This window comes from Vitis vinifera, chromosome 10 (genome assembly GCF_030704535.1).
Source record: "Vitis vinifera cultivar Pinot Noir 40024 chromosome 10, ASM3070453v1".
Taxonomy (NCBI): Eukaryota; Viridiplantae; Streptophyta; class Magnoliopsida; order Vitales; family Vitaceae; genus Vitis; species Vitis vinifera.
The window spans coordinates 2,935,882-2,960,933 of record NC_081814.1 but is presented as its reverse complement, the minus strand read 5'-3'; the positions used below and the strand labels follow the sequence as shown (position 1 = coordinate 2,960,933).

At 36.2% G+C, this 25,052-nt stretch overlaps 4 protein-coding genes and 1 long non-coding RNA gene across 11 annotated transcripts; all 5 read left to right on the top strand.

Annotated features, from left to right (window-relative positions):
* Nucleotides 1–836: 836 nt before the first annotated feature.
* Nucleotides 837–1,279, top strand: LOC104878554 (PLASMODESMATA CALLOSE-BINDING PROTEIN 3-like). The gene is made up of 2 exons (XM_010649123.3): nt 837–903; nt 1,011–1,279. The coding sequence occupies exons 1-2, from the start codon at nt 837–839 to the stop codon at nt 1,277–1,279; spliced, it is 336 nt and encodes a 111-aa protein (XP_010647425.3).
* Nucleotides 1,280–3,506: 2,227 nt separating this feature from the next.
* LOC100853974 (PLASMODESMATA CALLOSE-BINDING PROTEIN 1) lies at nt 3,507–4,550 on the top strand. The gene is made up of 3 exons (XR_785313.3): nt 3,507–3,598; nt 3,713–3,955; nt 4,362–4,550. It is a non-coding gene; the product is annotated as a PLASMODESMATA CALLOSE-BINDING PROTEIN 1 (long non-coding RNA).
* An 858-nt stretch (nt 4,551–5,408) lies between these two features.
* Nucleotides 5,409–6,894, top strand: LOC109122166 (glucan endo-1,3-beta-glucosidase 12-like). The gene is made up of 3 exons (XM_059740386.1): nt 5,409–5,597; nt 5,764–6,018; nt 6,672–6,894. Exons 1-3 carry the CDS (start codon nt 5,531–5,533, stop codon nt 6,710–6,712), a joined length of 363 nt encoding a protein of 120 aa, XP_059596369.1. The 5' UTR covers nt 5,409–5,530; the 3' UTR covers nt 6,713–6,894.
* Nucleotides 6,895–13,465: 6,571 nt separating this feature from the next.
* Nucleotides 13,466–15,176, top strand: LOC100854015 (CASP-like protein 2B1). 2 transcript variants are annotated; one of them, XM_059740261.1, is made up of 3 exons: nt 13,466–13,851; nt 13,945–14,077; nt 14,780–15,176. In XM_059740261.1, exons 1-3 carry the CDS (start codon nt 13,628–13,630, stop codon nt 15,029–15,031), a joined length of 609 nt encoding a protein of 202 aa, XP_059596244.1. In that variant the 5' UTR covers nt 13,466–13,627; the 3' UTR covers nt 15,032–15,176. The 2 variants fall into 2 exon arrangements, with proteins under 2 accessions (XP_059596244.1, XP_059596245.1); XM_059740262.1 differs by having other exon boundaries at nt 13,518–13,851; nt 14,767–15,176.
* A 2,941-nt stretch (nt 15,177–18,117) lies between these two features.
* LOC100267779 (protein NAR1) lies at nt 18,118–23,742 on the top strand. Of its 6 annotated transcripts, none has more exons than XM_059740127.1 (12): nt 18,118–18,260; nt 18,381–18,510; nt 18,952–19,022; nt 19,815–19,968; nt 20,079–20,265; nt 20,588–20,714; nt 21,067–21,244; nt 21,376–21,425; nt 21,514–21,685; nt 22,601–22,727; nt 22,857–22,948; nt 23,160–23,742. In XM_059740127.1, exons 1-12 carry the CDS (start codon nt 18,133–18,135, stop codon nt 23,310–23,312), a joined length of 1,569 nt encoding a protein of 522 aa, XP_059596110.1. In that variant the 5' UTR covers nt 18,118–18,132; the 3' UTR covers nt 23,313–23,742. The 6 variants fall into 6 exon arrangements, with proteins under 6 accessions (XP_059596110.1, XP_059596112.1, XP_059596113.1 ...); XM_059740129.1 differs by having other exon boundaries at nt 18,170–18,260; nt 18,352–18,510; XM_059740130.1 differs by having other exon boundaries at nt 18,173–18,271; nt 18,385–18,510.
* Nucleotides 23,743–25,052: the final 1,310 nt, after the last annotated feature.

Sequence of the window (25,052 nt, the reverse complement as noted above, 5' to 3'; positions counted from 1 at the left end):
GGGATCACCTTCGAGGATGAACTTCCATCGCCAACCTCCACCACCCATGTTGCCTCCATGGTGGAGGGTTGTCGCCTTCCCTATCATAGGTGGGTCAACATCCTCGATAGAGTAACGTTTTTAGAAAAATTGAGGGAAAATGTAAGGAAAAGAAAATGAGGAAAAGTGAAAAAAAAAAATAGATTCAAAATTAATAAATTATTTTTATATGCTTTTTTAAACTCATTTTACTTATTTTTCTCGATTATATAAAGATTAAATGATTTTAAAATGCATAATTTTTTAACTAATTTTAATTTTATTTTATTTTATTTGATCTTTTTTATAATGAAACCATATAAAAGAAAATCATTTTTCTTAATATTTTTTTTTTCTTAGTATCTACCAAATATAGCCTAAATGTTTTCTTATAAGGAAAAAAAAATCATAAAATTTCTTTTTATTGTTTGGCCAATCAAGTAAAAGTTCAAGAAAATCAAAAGATTTAGCAATGCATGTTTCCTATTATTTTCCTAACTTTTTAAAGCAAATGAGATTACTTTACTTTCAAAATATAAATATGGGATGGTTGAAATGTTCTTTTGTGTTGAAAAGGTATCATTCATATAATACGAAGATTTTCCTTATAAATCTTTTTTTCACTACCAAGATTTTACCCTCCATTTTCTTAATAGGAAAAAGTGTAGAAAATTTGTGAGTTTTTTTCCTCCCCATTTTTCCTCTATATTCTCCTTTCTATCCTTTGCCAACGTTCCAAAATAATCTCAAACATTTTCTCCATAAGTATAGAGTTAGCTGCCCTAGCCTCTATCCACCAGTGATCAGAGAGTAAAACAATGTCGTCGGCCATGCTAAGGATTGTGATTGCCCTACTCTTCTTCACATTGGTTCTGCAAAACTCTAGTAAGTAGACATCAAATTTTTTCTCATTTTACTAGTTTGGCTTGGATTTAAACCTTAGGCATATCTAATTTCTGGACCATGTTACTGCTAATTTTGTGTGATGGTAGATGGGGCAGACTGGTGTGTGGCTAGACCGGATGCCCCAGAGGCTGAATTACAGAAAGGGATGGATTATGCATGCCAATTTGGTCAAACCTGCTCCCATTTACGACCTGGTGAAAGTTGCTACTTACCAAACACTGTAAAGGATCATGCCTCTTATGCCTACAACAGCTACTACCAGACGCACAAGTTTGGGCCTGAGGGCGGTAAAGCTTGCTACTTCAATGGTACTGGCATGTACGTTTATTCCGATCCAAGTAAGATACATAGCTAACTCAACTCTTTCCTAATTTGCAATTTATGTACATTTTTACAATAAGAAAAGTTTAGATGATGGGAAAATGACGGGGAATATACAAATGGATGGAGAGTCAAGACTTTGAGACTTCAAGACTGCTAACTTTAAGTTAAAAGAAATAAACACCACCTAACTTGCATCATTTTTATCTTTGGTGACAGGCTACGATGGTTGTGTATATCCATATTTACATTGAAAAGCTTGGTGGATTTGTTGCGGGGTTTGCAACAAAGAATTCATATTGTTCTCTAGCTTTTTTCTACAACCAATGTGAAATAAATAAACGCAACTTCATGTTCAATTATGTTACTTGAGCTCATGGGCTTTGACATATTGGAAGCTACAATGAACGGCTAAGTTGTGAAAGACTAATTAATTCGATTTGGATTTGTGGAAAATTAGATTGAATTGAATGTGATGTTGATGGTAGTGTATTCATTGTCACAACTAATGTTTTCAGAACCGAACGACATTGAACCTGAAAAGTTATATATATTAGGGGTTTACTGTCGAGGGGCCTTTATAGCGGCAAAAAGGGGCGCATGTAGTGGCTCATGGGCTTCTTGTTCGGATTGCAAGAAGGAGGGTTTCGAATGTGTTTTTATATCCATGCCAGAAGCCTCAAAACGATGTCTATTTGATACTATAAATCAAATCAGTCAATTTTGATTCAACCTATTTTCAAGTCAATTGACCAAACCGGAACCGTGATCGGTTGGCGGTTGGATGGATCGATCCGATCCGATTTTTAAAACCATGATCACAATATAATTTTATTGGGATTAATCAAGAAATTCATTTTCTCAAATTAAAATATTCTTTTAAAAGGATTAGAAATATTTTTTTAATGACTAAACATAATTTATTTATTAAATTATGTGTTGACCAAAGTTTTGAAAATCACTTGAAGTGATTTTTGAAATCCTATACTTGACATAGGATTATTTAAATAATTACTTTATTATTATTATTAGTATGTAATAGATTTTCAATTAGCATCTTCGTATAGAAGTGCTACCAACAAATGTTACCAATCTCAATTATAAATATTAAATTCCAATTTAATTGAGGCTTCAAAACAATAAGCAAAATAAGAAAATTAAATATCACAATTTGTTAAGAAATTGCATTATTTGCAATAATTGACTTTTCATTAATTTTATTTGTTTTCCATATTAAAAAAATATATATTTATTCACTTGGGTTCGAAAAAGTATTAAGGAAAGATAAAAAATATTAAGAAAAATGGTTTTCTCATTTTTGGTTTCATTATAAAAAATACGAAAAAGAAATTAAATATAATTAAAATTAGTTAGAAATTTATTCATTTTTAAATTATTTAATATTTATATAGAAGAGGAAAAATAAATTAAATGAGTTTGAATTAACATATGAAATAATTATTATTATTATTATCAATATACTTCCTTAAATATGGTTAGAATACAAAAAATAAGAATATTAAAAATTGATTTTAAAAAAAAATAGAAGATTTATTTAATTAAAGATTGATTTTAATATTGAAATAATGGAAACTTTTAAAAACTTTACCAACCATATTTTGGTTTGTAGATTTACTATAATTTAATTTATCAAATACTAAATTGTTACTTTTAAAACTTTCATCACTTCCAAAATCACAATATACTAATTAAATGCTCAATTATTATTATTTTGTGTCACAATTTATATTTAATTACTTTTACAAAATAGGATATCATTTATTTTTATATTTCATGTGAAAATGTAATCCTTCTTGTTTCTCAAAACATGTCCCATTGAAAATATATTCTTTTTATTAAATACTAAAAATATAAATTACTTTATAAAACATTTAATTAATTTCTTCACTCTCCAATATGTAATGAATGCCTTTCTACATCTAAACATAAATTTTATCCCAATTTGGAAAATATTCAATAAGATATGAAAACCAACCCAGCGTGGAAAAGTCTTATCTTTAAGCAAAAAAAATTCTAAAAGACGAGTGTAGTAAGGTCAACTATTTTCTCTCGTTTTATCTATATATATAGACCAACAAGAACTTATGGATCTCAAGAAAAACTTTTGTGTTGTTTTGTTGGTGTCAATCTTATTTCTAAGGTGAGCCCAATATCGACTTGTTCACTTGTTTTTTTATTTCTTGTACTTGAATATATGGATTTCTTACTTAATTGAATCAGATAGATTTCCACATTCTCTCTTGTGATTGTTTTCTTTAGGGAGGAAGAACAATGTCAGCTACCATGATCAAGATGGTCTTAGCTCTGCTACTCGTCACATTGGTTAGATCATGTAAGATTAATATTTGTACAGATTAAATTTTCCCTCTTTAGTATATAGTTTTAGGCTTCATAAATATTTAGCATTTCGAATTCTTATTGGGAACTGCAAATTTACTAATGTTAGATGGGGAAGAATGGTGCATAGCTAATTCCACTTGCCCAGACCCGGTGCTGCAACATGGCCTTAATTGGGCTTGTGCAAATGGAGCCGACTGCGACAAAACCCTACCTGGTCAACCTTGCTTCTTACCGAACTCCCTAAAGGACCATGCCTCTTATGCCTACAACAGCTACTATAAGAAGTTCAAGACCCAAGGGGCAACTTGCAACTTTGCTTATTCCGGAATACTCACCAATGTGGATCCAAGTAAGATATATAAACCTACTTCATTTATCGGAATTTGCATTTTTAATATCCGTTTTAATCAAATAATCCTTTCATTTATACTACTCCCTTTCAATTTTGTAATGGAAAAAAAAAATGTAAATGAATGTGGAACATGTTAGGTAGTGTTTGTTTTTTTTGTTGAATAAAAAAAAAATCAAATATTTTGACTTTTTTTATTCAGTTAAAAATAACATGTTAATATCAATTAATAAAACTAAACTGAACTTATTAATCACAAGTTCACTTTAACTATATTGGTTGGTATTGATAAATTACTTCAACTTAATTGAAAAAGTCAAATATTTTGATTTTTTCTATTTAGTCAAAAAATAAACATCATCGATCTAACTATATCTTTTGAACTTTTCCTCTTTGTGTTTGACAGGCCATGAAAATTGCGTGTTCGATTAACTTTTTGGAGTTGAGAAGCTATGAGGATCTGCAGCAATAAATCAGATCTAAGTTTAGGGGCTCTCCCTCTAGTGGGAAATAAAATGTATGCTTTATGTTATATGAACTTTGTACCTTAGCTCATGGTTTTTGATATATTTGGGGCCCATTTTCTTTTGCATAATGTTCAAGACTAGTCTTTGTTTCTTTTATACAGTTTGTTTCCTGACTAAGTTCAAATGAAACATAAGAGGGAAAAGAAAGTAAGCTCAGACATAGATCATCCCAATCACATTTTAATGGCTATTTTGGTATATATTACTAACTCATATTCCAAGATTTGAATTTGCAGGCAATGGATAGTTTTTCCAATTGCAAATATGGTTATGAAATATAAACCTTTTTCAATGATATATATTTCATAATGAAAATCATTTCCCCTATGGTCATGAAAATTAGATGGATCTCATTATTTGGTAGGGTTTGCAGACTCATTTTTATCTAAACTTCTTCACAATGGCAGAGCCAGAGAAAGAATTGAGAGGGGACAACATATGGGCTTTAGTTGGGGGGTAGGTAAAATGAGACCAAGGTACTCATATAACTTAGTGAAATGGAAATCTTAAAGAGATGAATGAGGATTGAAGGTGATTCATACGCTTAGGTAGCAATGGAATTCATCAAATACCAACAAAATATAAGAATCCAAAGAAAAAAAAAAGCCCATGTTGAACTTTGAATAAGGGATTTTTGCTTTTTCTCCTTTTAGTTTCCTTCACAACTAGGGTCATCTTGATGCTCTCTTGGCTAAAGATCTGAGTCACACCTTACACTGAACCCTTTTTTTGTAAAAAGACTAACATGGCCATTATCTGAAGTTTTGGAAAATGATTCAAGCAGTGCCCATTGGAAGTCCTAAAATGCTAATCTCATGGATGTTTACTACTAAACTAAGCAAGGGGCAGGGGTAATTAGGACTTTCAGAAGAGGGTAAGGCCAGTTTTAGTAAGATCAAGGAATATATAGATTATTCCATGACTACTTTCTTGAAAGCAGAGATGTAAGAGTTTTTTTCTTTTTTGTTATTCTCAGGCTTCATAAGTATACAGAGTTAATCGTTGGTGTAATAAGCTTGTTTTGTTTGAATCAAAGCTCCAGGGAAGAATGCAGTCTGCCCTGATGAGAATTGTGCTGGCCCTGCTCTTTTTCGCATTAATTCTGAGAAGATATGGTAAGATTGTCGACTTTTAATGGATTGGTTTACAACATAAATTCTCTGCTCTTCTACTAGATATGAAGTAAAATTGCATTTCATTAGTTTAGGATGAAGTTGAGCCTTCGAAATTTCTTATCATGCATGTAACTGTTCTTTCTTTCTGATTTTTGGGTACTATCAGATGGCCAGATGTTTGAAGAATGGTGCATAGCTGATGAGCAGACCCCAGATGATGAGCTGCAAAGGGCCCTTGATTGGGCTTGTGGGAAGGGAGGTGCGGACTGCAAGAAAATACAACCACACCAACCTTGCTTCTTTCCTAACACTGTCAAGGACCATGCCTCCTATGCCTTCAACAACTACTATCAGAAGTTCAAGAACAAGGGGGCAACTTGCTACTTCAATGCTGCTGCCATGGCCACTGATCTTGACCCAAGTAAGATAACTAATGAATTAATCCAGCATAACTTATTCGACTTAGATTGCTCTTTCTCTGTTGTAAATGTACCTTATTAATGAGAAAATCGAGAACTAGAATTGAACAGTCATGCATGATTCGTAAGTCTAGCATGAGATTTGATGTTATATGATCATAGTTTTGGCTGAGAAATTTCTGATGTGGATCTCCAAGGGGAGCCCATTAATGCCATGGACTGATGAGCTTGCTCTTGAGCCAAGTAACCGCCCATAGAACAACAGTGAGGCAACTGCTAACGGGCAAACTCCCATGTGCCTAAAAGGTTTAGTCCCTGTGTCTTTACTTGCTTTTGTTAAGTGCCCCTCATCTGCCTTGAAGTGGGTCATGAGTCAAGAGATCCTAGCTTTTTTTACAGTGGGAAATAAATAATTCAGAAGCAGTGGGTTTCCATTGGTGGTAAATGAGGACCATTCACCCATGTGAGATCAACCAAGGGCCTCATTCCTCTGCTATCTATTGCCCCTCCTACGACTGCTGAGAAATACATTTTTAGGGAGGGATGTGAAAATATACTGTAGTAACTATTATGGGCTGAAAAAGGTAATGCATTATCTTAAGTAGTTTAATGATTCTGCAAATTGATCAATATCCTTCTTATCTCTTGATGACAGGTCATGGCTCATGCAAGTTCGAGTTTACTCCTGACGTGTGACAGTCACAAGGATTTGCAGTAATGTTCTGATCATAGTTTGATGTCTCTCTTCCTAAATTTGGAGGAAATTTGATTCAGTCTTATAAACTATGTTGCTTGACCATATTTCCTAAAAACGGTATGATTCTCAGTTTTGATTTTAAGCTCAATATATCAAAAACTTGGTGGTGCAAGATGGAAAACTTCTTTTGAATCTTTCTATTAATGAGCCGTGAAAACAGTTTCCTGCTACTTCCATGGGCTGGGCATCCATTAAAGCATCTGGTATGATTGTGATTCCTAACACAGAAAGACAGCAGAGCAGAAATCATACTAAAGTTTCACAAATTCATATCCTAATCAACTTTACAAACAAGACAAATATCAAAATATAGTTGAAAAATGGATATTACAACTTGACTAGGTGCAGCTATTTTTGTTCAAACATGGCAAATTAATGAAGTTCTTCGGGTAGAATCCTCAGGGAAATATGAGCTGTTTGGGTTGCTTTCTTCCAATGTGTTTTGAATTTTGGTTGGGCCAATATCATTATCATCACATGGTGGACTGCATCAATTCAACCCAGAAAGAAAGAGGCATGGAGCATTAATAGAAGATAAGGAGCATGGTCATGTCCATATATAGCACATGAAAGATAATACAGAGCTATCGTATTGCTCACATACTAGATTCAAGCAAAGTATGGTCAACTTGACAATGACTCCCCTCCCCCCTTTTTGCTGGTGCAAATTTGACAAAGACCCTGCATCTACACCCATTAAATTTGGATCATGATTATCAGTGTCTTTTCATTGTCCCCACCACCCCAATCCCCTTTTTTGATTTTAAGAAAAATACAGTTTCCTAAAATCCCATGTCATTGCAAAACAAAGAAGCATTGTATTAAATAAAAGGGCCTGGCAAAAAGAGGCATAGCATTGCACCAAAGGAAGAAAATCATGCTAATTCATGTGTTTTAGACGAAGAGGAATTAAGCTCTAAAGTGTTTCAGGTCGAACAATAAACTTCCTAACGGATTCTAAACTCACCGTAGGTGACCTTTACCGAGATATAGAGTGGACTCATTTTATACTCTTTATATAAATGACCTTACCTGTAAGTTTCCGGCATTCAATTGTCTTATATTACTGCACCAAAGAGCTGGGTAAAACAGGGGCTGACAATGGTGAATAATGGCGTTCATGTTAGGTGCAACCATATTTCTACTCATAGGAGAGTTTGGAGTAGGCACTGTGAGAGGGCAAAGATTCTGCTGTCTTTTAAAATTGTGAGGAAGAGAATTGGGAAGTCAGTTCTGATGACATTGTGGCCCAGCATCAAACCCTTTTACACTACGCTTCAATGTTAGCAATAGCGAATGGATTAGACTACAGAAAAGTGCAGGCATATGTACCTCTGAGAAGGCTACCCAATGCCAATTAAGTGTTTCATGTACCATATGGGACTGCGGATTTAAATACATAGCACATGCCATTGGCATCAAATAGTAGTTAATAATATGCATATACTTCCAAGATTGATTGATAAAATCGTATTGCCCACGACCATATGACTGTTAGAATTTCATGAGAGTTTGCCTTTGAAAATGTCTTAGTTAGACTTAGTCTCTGTTTTGCTATCTCTGATTTTCAGTTTTTCTGTTAGTAGAAGTAGTCATAGCAGCTGAGAGTTTTTAGCATTTTCAGTTTGGTTGTAAGCCTATAAATAGGCATTCTCTTTGGTGAAATAATGTGTGTGTCTTTCTCCAACTCAGTACTCTAATATTTTCTGAAAGTTTTAGTTCCTTTCTCCAGATTTTTTAACAGTGGTATCAGAGCAAAATTCCTACGGGCTGTGAGGCAAAGTTTTTGAGTGTTTTGAGTACTAAACACAGTGAGGTTGAGTGCAAACACTAGTGAGGTTGAGTGATCTATTTTTTTTTCAGGCAACTGTGGTGCAAACATGACTCCTTCTAGCAATATTTCCTCTGTAATTCCAGTGTTTAATGGTGAGCACTATCACATTTGGGCTGTCAAGATGAGGTTTTACTTAAGGTCTCAAGGTTTGTGGAATGTTGTGATGTCAGAAGCTGATACACCACCATTGGGAGCAAATCCTACAGTTGCTCAGATGAAAGCATATGAGGAAGAAAAACTCAAGAAAGACAAAGCCATCACTTGCCTACATTCAGGACTTGCAGACCACATCTTCACCAAAATCATGAACTTGGAAACACCTAAACAGGTATGGGACAAGCTCCAAGGTGAATTTGAGGGCAGTGAAAGAGTAAAAAATGTTAGACTCCTCACATTGAAGAGAGAGTTTGAGTTGATGAAGATGAAAGACGACGAATCTGTCAAAGATTATTCTGGCAGGTTAATGGATGTTGTTAACCAAATGCGGCTTCTTGGTGAGGCATTTACAGATCAAAAGGTGGTAGAAAAGATCATGGTTTCAGTGCCTCAAAAGTTTGAAGCCAAGATTTCTGCAATTGAAGAGTCTTGTGACCTGCAAACTCTCACAATTGTAGAGTTAACCAGCAAGCTTCATGCACAGGAGCAAAGGGTCTTAATGAGAGGTGATGAAGCTACTGAAGGTGCTTTTCAAGCAAATCACAAGGGAAAGAATTCTGGAAACTTGCAAGGAAAGAAGTTCTTCAAGAACAGCAGAGGGAAAGCTGAAGGGTCTTCAAGAAAAGGAAAATTTTCGCCTTGCTCTCATTGCAAAAGAACCAACCATGCTGAGAAAGATTGTTGGCACAAAGGTAAACCTCTCTTTAATTGTAACTTTTGCAATAAACTTGGCCACAGTGAGAAGTATTGCAGAGCCAAGAAAAAACAATCTCAACAGCAACCAGAACAACATGCAAGTGTGACTGAAGAAGACAAAAATGATGATGAGCATTTATTTATGGCATCACAAGCACTCAGTTCTCATGAACTGAATACTTGGCTCATTGACAGTGGCTGCACAAGTCACATGACCAAACATCTGTCAATATTTACCTCCATTGATAGATCAGTTCAACCAAAGGTCAAGTTGGGAAATGGTGAAGTTGTGCAAGCCAAAGGAAAATGGACAATTGCTATCAGCACCAAGAGAGGTACAAAAATTGTCACTAATGTTCTTTATATTCCAGATTTAGATCAGAATCTTCTTAGTGTTGCACAAATGCTAAGAAATGGATATGCAGTCTCTTTCAAAGAAAATTTTTGTTTTATCTCTGATGTACACGGAACAGAGATAGCAAAAATTAAAATGAATGGAAATAGTTTTTATTTGAAGCTTGATTTAGTTGAAGGTCATGTCTTTAGTGCCAAGATTGATGAGAGTGTTGTTTGGCACAAAAGATATGGTCATTTCAACTTGAAGTCACTGAGGTTCATGCAAGAAGTTGGTATGGTTGAAGACATGCCTGAAATCTTAGTTAATGCTCAAACTTGTGAAAGTTGCGAGCTAGGGAAGCAACAACGACAACCATTCCCTCAAAATATGTCCAAGAGAGCTACTCACAAGCTGGAATTAATCCATTCAGATATTTGTGGACCAATGAGCACAACCTCATTGAGCAACAATGTGTATTTTGCACTATTTATTGATGATTTCAGCAGAATGACTTGGGTTTATTTTCTAAAAACCAAGTCACAAGTGCTCTCTATGTTCAAAAGCTTCAAGAAAATGGTTGAAACTCAAAGTGGCCAGAACGTTAAGGTGCTCAGAACTGATAATGGAGGTGAGTATACCTCAAAAGAGTTTAGTGTCTTTTGTCAAGAAGCTGGAATTGTACACCAGCTAACAGCTCCATACTCACCACAGCAGAATGGAGTCTCTGAGAGGAAGAACAGAACCGTGATGGAGATGGCAAGGTGCATGCTATTCGAGAAGAAGCTACCAAAGCTTCTATGGGCTGAAGCAGTCAACACCTCAGTGTATTTGCTTAACAGACTACCAACTAAGTCTGTTCAGAGCAAAACACCAATAGAGGCATGGTCTGGTGTAAAACCTTCTGTCAAGCACCTGAAAGTTTTTGGCTCATTTTGTTATCTTCATGTGCCATCTGTCAAGAGAGGGAAGCTTGATGAAAGAGCTGAGAAAGGTGTCTTTGTTGGTTATGCAGCAGAATCAAAAGGTTACAGAATTTATAGCTTGAGTAGAATGAAAATCGTGATAAGTAGAGATGTGCACTTTGATGAAAACTCCTATTGGAATTGGGACTTGAAGAAAGTTCATAAATGTGATCAAACCACTCCATCTATTCTTGAACCAGCAATAGAAAGTACAATCATTGAAGGTCCACTTGATGTTGAAGCAACTTCAGACACACCAGTGCTTAAGATGAGGCCATTATCTGATGTGTACGAGAGGTGCAATCTTGTACATGCTGAGCCTACATGTTACACGGAAGCTGCAAGATTTCTAGAATGGATTGAGGCCATGAAAGCTGAAATTGATGCTATTGAAAGAAATGGAACCTGGAAGTTGACAGAACTACCTGAAACTAAGAATGCAATTGGTGTAAAGTGGGTTTTCAGAACTAAATTTAATTCAGATGGTTCAATCTTCAGGCACAAGGCTAGATTGGTTGTGAAGGGTTTTGCTCAAGTTGCTGGAGTGGACTATGGTGATACATTTGCACCAGTAGCCAGACATGACACTATAAGGCTACTACTTGCACTTGCTGGTCAAATGGGATGGAAAGTGTACCATTTAGATGTCAAGTCAGCTTTTCTAAATGGTATACTTCTTGAAGAAATTTATGTTCAACAACCAGAAGGCTTTGAGGTTATTGGCCATGAACACAAAGTGTACAAGCTACATAAGGCTCTCTATGGTTTGAAGCAAGCACCAAGGGCCTGGTATAGCAGAATTGATTCTCATCTGATCCAACTTGGATTTAGGAGGAGTGAAAATGAAGCTACTTTGTATTTGAAACAAAATGATGATGGTTTGCAACTGGTAGTATCACTTTATGTTGATGACATGCTAGTGACCGGAAGCAATGTAAAATTGCTAGCTGATTTCAAAATGGAAATGCAGGATGTATTTGAGATGTCTGACCTTGGCATCATGAACTACTTCCTTGGAATGGAAATATACCAATGCAGCTGGGGTATCTTCATTTCACAAAGAAAATATGCTATGGATATTCTCAAGAAATTCAAGCTAGAATCATGCAAAGAAGTAGCAACTCCGCTGGCACAAAATGAGAAAATTTCAAAGAATGATGGTGAGAAACTTGAGGAACCCTCTGCATATAGAAGCTTGGTGGGCAGCCTACTATACTTGACAGTAACCAGACCTGACTTGATGTTTCCAGCTAGTTTGCTTTCAAGGTTCATGAGTTCACCTAGCAATGTTCACATGGGAGTTGCAAAGAGGGTGCTAAAGTATGTTAAAGGTACAACAAATCTTGGCATTTGGTATTTAAAGACAGGAGGAGTTAAGCTAGATGGTTATGCTGATAGTGATTGGGCAGGAAGTGTTGATGATATGAAGAGCACTTCAGGTTATGCATTTACAATCGGTTCAGGTGTCATATGCTGGAATTCAAGAAAGCAAGAAGTAGTGGCACAATCAACTACAGAAGCTGAGTATATCTCCTTAGCAGCTGCTGCAAATCAAGCAATATGGTTGAGAAAATTGCTTGCTGATTTAGGCCAGGAACAAAGCTCACCAACTGAGCTTTACTGTGACAATAAGTCAGCCATTTCCATTGCTCAAAATCCTGTCCATCATGGCAGAACCAAGCACATAAATGTAAAATTCCACTCCATAAGGGAAGCTGAAAAGAATTCACTTGTTAAGCTGCATTATTGCTCAACTGATGAGCAACTTGCTGACATAATGACTAAAGGACTTCCTAAATCAAGGCTGGAGTTCCTAAGGTTGAAGCTTGGTATGTCCAAGGCAAATCTCAAGGAGGAGTGTTAGAATTTCATGAGAGTTTGCCTTTGAAAATGTCTTAGTTAGACTTAGTCTCTGTTTTGCTATCTCTGATTTTCAGTTTTTCTGTTAGTAGAAGTAGTCATAGCAGCTGAGAGTTTTTAGCATTTTCAGTTTGGTTGTAAGCCTATAAATAGGCATTCTCTTTGGTGAAATAATGTGTGTGTCTTTCTCCAACTCAGTACTCTAATATTTTCTGAAAGTTTTAGTTCCTTTCTCCAGATTTTTTAACAATGACACCCTGCTTGCAAAAGAAATTGAACTAGTGGTCATGGAGCCATCATAATAACCCATGAACACCAACCCAAAAACCTAACCCTTATGCCCCACCACTAACACAAGATCAACATCAAAAAGGCCACTGTAATCATTCTTGCAACTTTGCTTTTTGGTGATACGTTTCAACATTCAAAGATCCACCCATCCTCATCTCTAATCTTCCACCTTCTTTCCTTCCTTCTGTGAGAAATGGGTCATCATAAATACCACCACCCCCTTCCATCAATGAGGATTTAACACCTTATCTCACCCTCTCCTTGGGACAAGAAACTTTTGCCTCTTCCTAGAAGAGCAAATGAGGCTCTAAAATCTTTCGCTTTCTTTTACTACCTAGTTCTTAAATGCGGACCCAGTTGTGAGATTAGGTTCCATTTATTGTGTCCAAATATGTAGGATGACGTGCCCTTCCAAGGTATCATTTGTGGGGCTTATCTGGTCTAAGAGACTACCTTTGACCACTTGGCAGCCCTTGCAGCCTAGCTGGCAAGCTCCATGCCAGATAATGGGTCTTTGGGAGTTGAAAATATATGATAGACCAGAAAGGAGAGGAAAAAGAAAAAGGGGAATAAGGGAAAATTGCCTTGTGGGTGCCTATATAAGTAGTGGAATCTTTCTTTGGGTGTTTGTGTTTTGCACTAGTGGGGTTGTGGGGGTTTCGGGTTTTGTCGCTTCTCCTCTGGTGCAATTCTCTGAGTTAAAAGTCTCTTCTTTAAGATGAGTTACCTGGGTGTTGGTGTTAGCCCTGGAAATGTCCCAGTATATCATGGCACCAATTTAAAGGTGGTTGATCGGAGAGTGAGGCTTGCAGAGTTGGTCTTGAGGTGTGTGATATGTGGTTTGGGTATTCTTGCCGCTGTTCTTGTGGGGACTGATACCCAGGTCAAGGTCATCTTCACAATTCAGAAGAAAGCTAAATTCACTGACATGAAAGCTCTTGTGTAAGATCTTCAATCCCTCTCTAGATCTCCCCCTCAAGGATCAACTCATCCATATTCTTCTCATTCTGACAATCAATTTTGGCCATGATGCAGCTTTCTGGTGATTGCTAATGGGATAGCTGCTGCCTACTCATTGATCCAAGGGCTGCGCTGTGTTGTGAGTATGGTCAGAGGAAGTGTACTCTTCAGCAAACCTTTGGCTTGGGCCATCTTCTCTGGCGATCAGGTACAGATACCCCCTTTGAGTTGTCCTGGTTATGGTTAAAGGGAAAGGAATTTAGCATCTCACAATATGAATAGCCTCTCTTTAATGCAAAGAGAGCCCTTTTCCTTTAAGTTAAAGGGAAAAAGGCTCCATTTCTGAGAGCATTGCATGTGTCACACATGGGGCGTACTGCACAACAACGATTTGGTTCTGTGATGCTGATCAGCAGTCCCGTGGGTGGCCTTCTCTCTCTCTCTCTCTCGGTGGGTGAGTCTAATATTTTTTGGGTCCCTCACCTTAAATGAGCTTGGACAAGCAACATAAAAGAGCACATTTACAATCCACGGTACCTTATGCAGAATGTATACATCGGAAGCTCAAATCTTATAAGCGAAAATTGATGGTTTAACATATTATTAGAGTTTCGTTTTATCCTGTTTCTTTCCCAATTTGCAGTTGTTTGTCTAAGGGTTTGTCTATCTTTGCAGTTGTTGGGCCTAGGCTGTCTATCTTTTCACATGTATGGGGAAGAGGGAGGGTATTAAAAAGCATGATATACATTATGAAGCTAATGATATATATTCTGAAGCTAAATCCTGCAAGTTTAAGATTTTAGAAAAATCTATAAAATGGATAATTTATCAATATCCCGATTGCCCATGGGGCTCTTCCATTAATCAGATATAGTCAAAATTGAGCATTGTTTGAAGTTGGCTTTTGCAGGTAATAGCATATTTGACATTGGCAGCTGTGGCCGCAGCAGCACAGTCGTCAGTATTTGGAGAGTTTGGGCAGCCGGAGCTACAATGGATGAAGATATGCAACATGTATGGGAAGTTCTGCAACCAAGTGGGGGAGGGAATAGTGAGTGCAGTGGGGGTCAGCCTCAGCATGGTGATCCTCTCTGGTATTTCTGCTTTTAGTCTCTTCCGTTTGTATGGAGGCAACAAGGGGACGAGCGGTGGGAGATGGTAGGTTTGGTTATTACTCCAAACTCTTCGCTGGTTCGTACCCCTGAGGTTCTGTAACTTTGGGAGCCATATGGTGATGAAAACTGGGCTTTGTGGCTGTTTTCCAGTTCAACAATAAATCAAAGCAAGAGCTTGTTGAGTTGAGTTAATTCATAAATTTGTCTCAACAATTGTCCTTTAATGCTGTGAATCAAAGCTGTTTGTTTCCCAAGAAACTACCCAAAATTTTAAGCCACTTAAGTGCATTAGCAGAGCCAGTAATTCTCCATTCCAGGGGCTCAAACTTAGCTGCAAATGCTGCCCAGTAACTATGCTGATGCTGATCTAATTCCTGCAGGGTCTTCTGGTTTTGATGAAAATCATAACAAGTGACCCATTATCAAAGGTTGCCAGAGCCAGGAACACCCTTTTAATAACCAAATCAAATTATTTGAATGTCTCAAAGCAATATCCAAAACTAGACGAGGCAGATTTGAAATTGAAAGTAAAGTGGCACCCAAACCAACCTAGGCCTGCAGGCCTGTTGCTCTCAATCATTTCTTGCCGATCTTAAGCATTAGTCTTGAGTTTTTGTTCTTCTATCAGCCTAGAAAATCTCATGAAATCACACAAATTAGATAGTTTCACCTTCCAGTCTTCCACCATACCCAAAGATTAGGAAAGTAGTGTCCCTCTTTGAGATTGATGATAATTTTTGGGTGGGTTTGCAATTGCCCATGGAAAGATCATGCCTAGGAAGTGATTAATTGGTTTTAGGATTGTAGCCCATATCTCTCTGTGAGTTTGAGATGCATCAGTGTACCACACTATTATTTGAAGGCATGTAACCCTATTTTTAGAAACTACTTCCAACATTTAAAAAAAAAAAAAAAAAATCACATGATGTAATTTTTTAACTGGCCACCATTTTTCTATCTACCATTCTCAAAAAGCAATGAATCTTAAAAAATTAAAAATGAAAAAGAAAAAAAAAATTATGAAGAAAATCTTTAAGAAGAAAAATAGAGAAGATGATGGAGAAATGTTTGAATAGGTAAAAATAAATTGAAAATTATATGGGGTAAATTAACACAAATAAAAATTTGGAAAAAAAAAAAAGGAATTATTTTTTAAACTCAATAAGAGTTTTAAAATTTTATTTAAAGAGCTTAAATTTCCTAGAAACTCCTATAACAAGTTTTTTCATATTTAATAAAACTTTTATAATATTTATATTGCTTTTTAAAAATTGTGACTTTGGGTTCAATTTTCAACTAAAGTCAAAAGCAAGATATTATCCCAAATGAGGCTTTAATAAATTTTAAATTTTGTTAAATATTTCCAATGAATTGTAAACGAATAATACATCTATCAATCCACGGATCAGCAAATGTACTATTTACACATGTGAAGAAGTCCAAACATGGTGAAATGTTGTTATAAAGACTTGTTACGTTAACAAAAACTTAATACAAATAATGTTAATTTAAGAACACGAACAAATAATCAATACAAAGTTATATAAAGTTTTAATGTAACCCAATCAAAGTTTTAATTACAAAATGTTGCTCGTAGATCTTAAAATTACTATTCAAAGTCCTTCATAGGATGATTCACCTCTAAACAGGAGTCTATCATTGGTATCATGTTTTGCCCCAAAATAAAAATAAAAATGTGAATAATGTTTCAAAGCTCATTAAAAGGGCATGTTTGTTGGTAAAGAAGGCATGCCTAGGAAATGTGTCAGTGTCTATCCTCAGTACATAACACAAAGGGCTATGCACCGCGGATTAAAGGGTGATAACCCTACGGCTGTGGGCCAAGAGTTTACCAATTTTTTATCAGTAATGGAACCATTTATATTAATTGGTATGTCCGTGGACATCCGGAGAAATGGGAAAGAAGTCCCAAGAGTTGGAACACATGTAGCAAGTTGCCCAAATAAAGTATTGAGATTCCTTTTTAAGAGTACTCAAAAGTATTTTGACTACGTGGATGAAAACTCTCCATTCCTCACAAATAGTAACATCTACTTAGCTCCATCCATTTAATTCGGTTACTCAAAAGTACTCGACAAGGAATATAGTTAGACCTTTTCCTCGTTGTTAGTATTATCACATCTCACATCGTATAGGAGAAAAAGTTTATGACACTATATAAGTATAAACTCCGTTTAATCTTATAAACGCATTTTAAAGTCGTAAGAACCCTCTTGGTCCCAAAGTGGATAATATCTACACGGTTAGGTGCGGATCATTACGAATAGTATCAAAGTCAATCATCGATTTCGATGTGGGGTTTGTTTGACCCCACAATCCCATAAGAACTTCATGGAATGGTATTTATGACATCCCACATCAGATAGGGGGAAAGTTCCTAGCACCCTTGGGTCTAAAATAAATAATATCTTCTACATGATTCGGTGCGAGTTGTTACAAATGGTATCAGAGTCAATCCCCGACCTCGATGTGGAGGTTTATTTGGCTTTGTATGAGATGTTTGTTTATTTGACTCTATAATCTCCCCAACCTCGGGGTGGAGGTTTGTTTAACTTTATCAGAGTCGATCCTCAACCTCGATGTAGAGGTTTGTTTGGTTTTGTATGAGGTGTTTGTCTGTTTTGCTCCGTAATCTCCCTGACCTCGGTGTGGAAGTTTGTTTGGCTTTGTGTGAGGTGTTTATTTGTTTGACCCCGTAATCTCGTAGGACACAACGACATACCATAGGAAAAGTTCACTATATAAGTATAAACTCCTTTTAACTTGTAAACATTTTTTAAAGTTGTGAGTGCCCCAAAGTGAACAAAATTTGAGGTAGGGTTGTTACAAGTTCAGTCTCCAAAATCTCCTATTCTACAGGATTAGAGTAAGGATTTCAACACCTCTCTCAAATGCCCCTGTTTTATAAAGGAATAGAGTAAGACCTTATCCCATTTTCTACTTTATCTTTTACCGACGCCCATCCTTTCAGCATGTTTTATAATTTTTATCTATGTATATATTAAAGAAAAAGGCTAATTAAGAGTTGGTCCAATGTCTCGTGGCCAACACATGCCCGAAAACAATCTAGAATCTGGTTGGTTTGAATTCTATTTTTCTCACAAACCCTGACATATCATTGGCTGATATGGTGAACTTGACCTTACCCCTTTTTAGCATCGATGCTGTCTTGTCCATATACAATTTCACACCCCACCCAGTCCTGCCTCACGTCCCGGTGAAACCGCCACTGCCACCGCCTCGGATCAAGCCTCCGTACGCTCTCTGTAATTTTTCATCCGCGTCAATTTCTGATTCAACTTTACCAGCAGGTTTCTAGATATTTATGTTACATAATTCCTGATAGCATTCTGTGGTAATCCAATTTTTTTGGAGAGAGATGTCGGAGAAGTTCTCGGCAACACTCCGGATTGGAGATCTGAATGATTTCATAGCGCCGTCACAAGGTTGCGTTGTTTCTCTCAAGGGGCTCAAGGCCGCCCCTGCCAAGCCTGAGAAAGCTGAGGTATCTGCTTTTCCCCAAATTTCACGCCTCTCAATATCTGATGATATGTCAATTTCACTATTTTGTTTCTTCAATATGAATTGGAGTGGAGTAGTTCAAGATTTTAATTTTTAAAATAATTTCTATCTTCACATGATTTTAGGGTTTTGAAAGAACGCGTTCTTTAGTGTGATTTTTTTTTTAAAAATTTTTTTTGGTTGTTTTTAGGATTGGAGTTTTAATTTGTAGTTGAACTTGTGGGAGGAATCAATTTGATAATAATTATCTGGGGAGATATTTTGGTGGAAACAGTCCTCTTGAGGTTTCTGCAAATGTTAATTCTCTTGTTTCAGTATTATCAATTAGGTAATAGATGTTGGTAGCGTGAAGTTATGGTCTTTTGAGGTTGTTCTTATTCATTTTGCTTATTATTTATTTATTTACTTTGTTTCCGTGGAGAAGGTTGTGACGGGTACCAAATCAGCAAACACTGAACCTGTTAAGATTTCGCTTAAGGATTGCTTAGCATGCAGGTACAACTCTTTCTCCCCCATGCTTTTAAGAAATGCAGAGTCTGATGAACGCAATGAGAGTACATGATAACATGCATGGATTTAAGGACTTAATAAAATTGGTGATAAAGGTTTTGGAGGTTGAAAATTGGTTTTGTAAAGGTATGCACTTTACATAGTTAAATACTATATGTTTCTCACAAAAACAAAAGGGAAAAATCCCAATTCTATGTTAGCTTGTCTATACTTATTATTCTAGGATTGATCGTTGTTCTAAATACTCTTAAATCAAAAAGCAACCAAGCTAGGTGAAATTTGATAGGTTGAGATTAAATCTCAATGAACCATTCACGCTGATCTCTTGTACTGATTTGTCACCTAGGTTTTTGCCTAGCTGCTTTTGAAAATTTTTAGCAGTTAATTTTCTTTCCCCTAAAACTTATGTTGGTACATGGTATGGGGGAGGATGGCTATAGCCCTAGCCATTATCATTACAGTATAATAGCCATGATGGCCACAAAATGATTGGTTTAGGAAGTTCTGAGTTCTAATTCTACAAGCTGTCATGGGTCAACTGTCAAAGTGAAAGTGTTCTTGAGCATTTATGTAAGAGATGTTGAATTGGATATTTAGGACATCATTTTTTCCATTCCAAATTTTCTCCTTGCCATGGCCAACTCCTATATTTTTAGTGACCTTCAAAGCTTTGCTTGTCTAAAATTTTGGTTATGAAAAGATTTGTTAAAGGTGGCTTTTTTTGGGTAAGTTATAGCAATATGGACATCATAGAATTTAACCTTTTTAACCATGCAGTGGATGCATAACATCAGCTGAGACTGTGATGCTTGAGAAGCAAAGTATGGATGAGTTTCTCTTTAATATTAACAAAGGGAAGGCAGTCATTGTCTCCCTTTCTCCCCAGTCAAGGGCTTCCTTTGCTATTCATTTTGGCCTCTCTCCACTCCAGGTGCAACTATTGCAATTTATATTTCTTGTAAATTTTGGATTTTTAGTGACAAAAACATTTCTAGCATCATTGTACATGTGATTACAATGCAAGTATTCTTCCAATTTCAGGTTTTGAGGAAGCTCACAACATTTTTTAAGTCCTTGGGGGTCAAAGCTGTATTTGATACAAGCTGCAGTAGAGACTTGTCGCTTATTGAATCTTGTAATGCGTTCATCTCACGATATAAACAACACCATTCTACTGAGGATGAAAAATGCAAAACATCCTTACCCATGCTATCATCTGCTTGTCCAGGTATACATGCTAACATAATAATAGTTTTGGCAATTGTGTCATATCTCAATGAACAGAAGGAGGCCTGTTAAAAAAAGAGAAAAAAAAAAATACAAACCACATACAGAAGGAAGGAGTGGGGTTATAGTGAAATAATATTAGTGCAGTTTTGGAGAATGTTTTATGTTTAATGGATGTATGGTTGTGTGTGTGGTGAGAGAGGAGGATGATTTGAGGGGGGTTGATGTTGTAGTTTTATTTCTTAGAAAGACAATAGTTTAGGTCCCAGTGGATTGTTGTCATTATGTGTTATATCTTATTGGAACATCTTCTATAAATGCAGGTTGGATATGCTATGCTGAAAAGACACTTGGATCCTATATTCTGCCTTATATTTCATCAGTGAAGAGCCCCCAGCAAACTATTGGAGTTACAATTAAGAACTATCTTTGTCAAAAAATGGGTTTCAGGTAATATTTGTTCAATCTTACACCCCATGCATCCCACTCGCTCCATATTATTATCTGAATTGTGATTGAAGCCTACTTATATCATGAGTAGTATATGCATCAAAATCATGATCTGTTGATTATCAGATATAACAGATTCAGATCATTAGCATGCTTCTGGATCAAGATAGCTACCATTTCTGCTAAATGTGGGATTTGGGTCTCAAGCTGATTCATTTATAGGCCTAGACTTCAGTTGATGGTATATGTTGGCTCATAGTTATGCACATGCATGCATGCAATGTTAGGAAGGATGGATATGCATTATTCATTTCATATTGAATGATTTATTTGGTGAATGTTCATTCAATAGGCCAGACGAGGTTTACCATGTATCTGTGATGCCCTGTTATGATAAGAAGCTTGAGGCTGCAAGGGATGACTTTGTGTTTGAAGTGGATTCTCCAGGTGGAGTCCATGAAAATACAGGGCTAAGGATTACTGAGGTAGATTCAGTGCTGACATCTGGAGAAGTTTTAGAATTAATACAGGTAACAGTCAGGTTCTGTATTTTAATAAATTTTATTGATGCTCTCATTGTAATAATAATTCTTATCCTTCTCTTTTTAGAAATGATAAATGGCAGCACCATTAGTAATGTTTCTATATTTGATTTTTGCAGTTAAAATCAGTGGATTTCAAAAACTTGGAAGAGTCTCCTCTAGATAGATTGTAAGAACCATAACCATCTTCTACAATCTTTATCCATGTGCAGGAGAATCTCTTTTCACAAACAGAATGAACTCTGTTTTTTTTGCAGGCTAACAAATGTCAATGAAGAAGGTCATCTCTATGGGGTCCAGGGAAGCTCTGGAGGTTATGCAGACACAATTTTCCGATATGCTGCCAAAACACTGTTTGGGAGAGAACTTAAAGGCCCTCTGGATTTCAAAACTGTACGGAATTCAGATTTCCGGGAAGTGACTCTGGAAGTGAGTTTGATCCTTGCTGATTCTGTTTATTTCTGTTTCTAGCCATACAAAGAATGTTCTCGACACAGCATAAAAACTGTCAGCCGTAGAACTGCAGTGTTTGAAACTAATTAGATATGTTCTTTTGGGAGCTGTTGTATAGAGACAAGAGTCTTGTGGGAGCTGTTGTTTGACCTTTTTAGGGTGTCCTGGGTGTTACCTGCGTTAGTTAGAGAAACTCTTCTAGGGTGGCATGGGCCATTTGAGGACAAGAAGCATAGGAAGGTGTGGAAAGCCGGACCTTTATGTTTGTTTTGGATAGTGTGGATGGCGAGAAATAGAATTGCCTTTGAGGGGGAAGAGCTCTCTATCCAAAGGCTAAAAAGTTCGTTTGTTTCTTATCTTTGGTCGGAAGCGAAGGGGTACTTGGATGATGTTCATCTAACTCTTTTTTGCTTTCTAGATTGCTTGGGCCTATGGTGAGGGTAGACTGGTTGTATTTCTTTTTTTGTATCTTGGTGTTTTTGTCGTGGAGGCTGGTGGTAGCTGTATATTTTTTGTATACCTTGGGCTGCTTTTTTGGCAGCCCTTTTTAATATATTTCCTTTTTATCTATCAAAAAAAAAAAAAAAACTAATTAGATATGTTCTTAAAGACCAAGATAAATCAAATATCTGTTCCTAATTTTCTAATCTGCTGCCTCCTTAGCAATCATCAGAGAATATGACAAATTTTCAATGCATGGTCATTCATTCAGATAATTTTCTTTAGGAGATCCCCTTTTGGGGAAATACTGAGTGATTTCTCCTCCTTTTCCCCCAGCTCATTTTATCCATGTTGCATCTTTGTGTGCCCCACTTGTTGTAGCAAAACTGTTGTCCATGTCTGTTAAATAATATGTGAATGATAGTCTCACACCCTCTCCTTTCAATGCAGATAGAGGGGCAAACCATGTTGAAATTTGCATTATGCTATGGCTTCCGCAACCTGCAGAATATTGTGAGAAAAATCAAGATTGGAAAATGTGATTACCACTTTCTGGAGGTCATGGCATGCCCTTCAGGTATTTTCATTTTTCTTTCCCAACTTTCTATTTTGTTGAGTTGGGATTTGAATTCCCAAACATTCAGGCTTCTGTTTAAATCAACTTGAACTTTGAAATGGGTAAAACTGGATATATTTTGATCAATAGGGTGCTTGAATGGTGGTGGTCAAATAAAGCCAAAGGCAGGGCAATCAGCCAAGGATCTGATCCAATCATTAGAAGCCATCTATATGGAAAATGTAAGTTCTTTGTCTAGAGGATTTGAACTTCTTTTCAGGCTTGTTAACAGTTTCAGGGTCCTCATCCCTTTGCTTTTAGTTTTATCTAAAACTTTCCAGGCACATAGTTAAGCATGTCTTATGATTAGAGTTGTCAGTTATCCCAGATTAAACAGGAGCTTAAACCCCATCCATGGAACTGGTTCTAACTGATAATCTACAATCTCTACAGGTTGTGGTTGCTGATCCTTTCAAGAATCCCATTGTAAAAGGTTTGTATGATGAATGGCTTGAGCAACCAGGCTCAGAGAAAGCTAAGAGATTGATCCACACAGAATATCACCCGGTGGTAAAAAGCATCACTTCTCAATTACACAACTGGTGAGAAATTCTTTGGCTACGATACTGCCCAACGGTGGAACTTTCCTCTTCCCCGATTCGTCTCTTCCCTGACCCATGTTGCTGAAATGGTATTACTGGTCGCTAGCACAATGCCTCATCCGTCGAAATGCCAATCATCGACATGGGTGCACGCGTGGAGTCGTCCAATTTTGAATATAGGTAGAGAAAAAGGGTGCGCCCATGCTTTCACATTTCTAGTCATGTATATATTGTGTCTGAGCTCTCCATTATTTGACCGCATGAAAACGAATATATTCATGTAAGCTTTGTGGTCTTTTTTGTTTTTTTGTTTTTTTTTATTTAAATTCTATTGATTCTTGAATAGGCTCGTTGGCAGATATATAGTCTGTTATTCAAACAAAAATTACAGCCCAAATATTTTTGGATAAATGGCTGAGATTTTGACTGGATTAGATCTTTCCTTGACTAGTGAACGTGGTAGTTAATTGTTTATTTCTTTCCTATGATTGATTACATGGCATCGACACCATGTGCCTAAGAAAATTTCTTGTTTCACAGAATGCTTCCAGGGGGGTAGGTGGTTGGAAGCTCAAAGTGCGAACTGCTTTTGTTTTTTATATGAATTTGTTGCAGCTTATTAGACTTTTGCCCGCCCTTTCAGCATCAAAATGTGTTTAAAGCAGCTTTCACCAAAAGTTAAGAAAATTTTATACATATATACTCATATGCCAAGATTTCTCCCTCCCATTTGACTTGGAGTACAAAGTAGACATCTTTGAATTATATATATATATATATATATATAAGACTATACACCAAAAGTTAAGAAAATTATATATATATATATATACTCATATGCCAAGATTTCTCCCTCCCATTTGACTTGGAGTACAAAGTAGCCATCTTTGAATTATATATATATATATATATATATATATATATATATATTTAAGACAATACACCCATTTAATAAAATTATTAAGCCAAGCAAATCTTAAGATAATATTTTTTTATTTTTCTTCTAATTTAAGTTAGAAATCAAAGTTATAATTTTTAAAATATAATTTTTTTTAATTAATTTTTTGGGACAATTATGATGAAGTGGAGAGAAACTTAATAATAACCTTAAAAGTCCTATATTTTCGCATAATTGGAAATAAGAATATGAACGGATCAAAATGTCTTTATTCCACAATCCTCCCATTCCCCACCCCACCCCAAAAAACTAAAAATAGGAGAAAAAAATGAAAAATGTTGTAAAATTATAAAGTGAAAGGAGAAGAAAACAAGAAAGAGAAATCGGAATGTAAGAAAAGAATATAATTTTCATTAGAGGTATCTCCCTTTTATAGGGAGTCACAAAGAGATATACATTGATATGGATGATCATCCACAAATTCCCATAATCCGATAAATTCTCATATTTTATAACACTCCCCCTTGGGTGATCATAAAAATATACCTCATTAAAACCTTACTAGGAAAAACCCTATGAGAAAAACCCTAGTGAATGAAAAAGAGTACAATATTCTTTTGGATTACTATAATTACCTAGTTAAAAACCTTGCCGATAAAACCCAATGGGACAAAACTTGGACGAAGGAAAAAAAGAGTGCAGTATATCCATATTATCATTCTCCCCCTCATGTAAACATGATTATGATTTCTTCAACATTTCAAATGGTAAATCTCTCAATCTTTGTATTCCAAACTCATACCTTAACTTTTTCAATGTGGTCGAAGGTAACGCCTTTGTGAATAG

Coding starts and splice junctions, on each gene's coding strand:
- LOC104878554 (XM_010649123.3), top strand. CDS start 837: ATGTCGTCGGCCATGCTAAGGATTGTGATTGCCCTACTCTTCTTCACA. Junction 904..1,010: donor ATTGGTTCTGCAAAACTCTA/GTAAGTAGACAT, acceptor GTGTGATGGTAG/ATGGGGCAGACTGGTGTGTG.
- LOC100854015 (XM_059740261.1), top strand. CDS start 13,628: ATGAGTTACCTGGGTGTTGGTGTTAGCCCTGGAAATGTCCCAGTATAT. Junction 13,852..13,944: donor ACTGACATGAAAGCTCTTGT/GTAAGATCTTCA, acceptor GCCATGATGCAG/CTTTCTGGTGATTGCTAATG. Junction 14,078..14,779: donor CCATCTTCTCTGGCGATCAG/GTACAGATACCC, acceptor TGGCTTTTGCAG/GTAATAGCATATTTGACATT.
- LOC100267779 (XM_059740127.1), top strand. CDS start 18,133: ATGGTGAACTTGACCTTACCCCTTTTTAGCATCGATGCTGTCTTGTCC. Junction 20,266..20,587: donor GCTATCATCTGCTTGTCCAG/GTATACATGCTA, acceptor CTATAAATGCAG/GTTGGATATGCTATGCTGAA. Junction 21,426..21,513: donor GAGTCTCCTCTAGATAGATT/GTAAGAACCATA, acceptor TTTTTTTTGCAG/GCTAACAAATGTCAATGAAG.
- LOC109122166 (XM_059740386.1), top strand. CDS start 5,531: ATGCAGTCTGCCCTGATGAGAATTGTGCTGGCCCTGCTCTTTTTCGCA. Junction 5,598..5,763: donor ATTAATTCTGAGAAGATATG/GTAAGATTGTCG, acceptor GGGTACTATCAG/ATGGCCAGATGTTTGAAGAA. Junction 6,019..6,671: donor GGCCACTGATCTTGACCCAA/GTAAGATAACTA, acceptor TCTTGATGACAG/GTCATGGCTCATGCAAGTTC.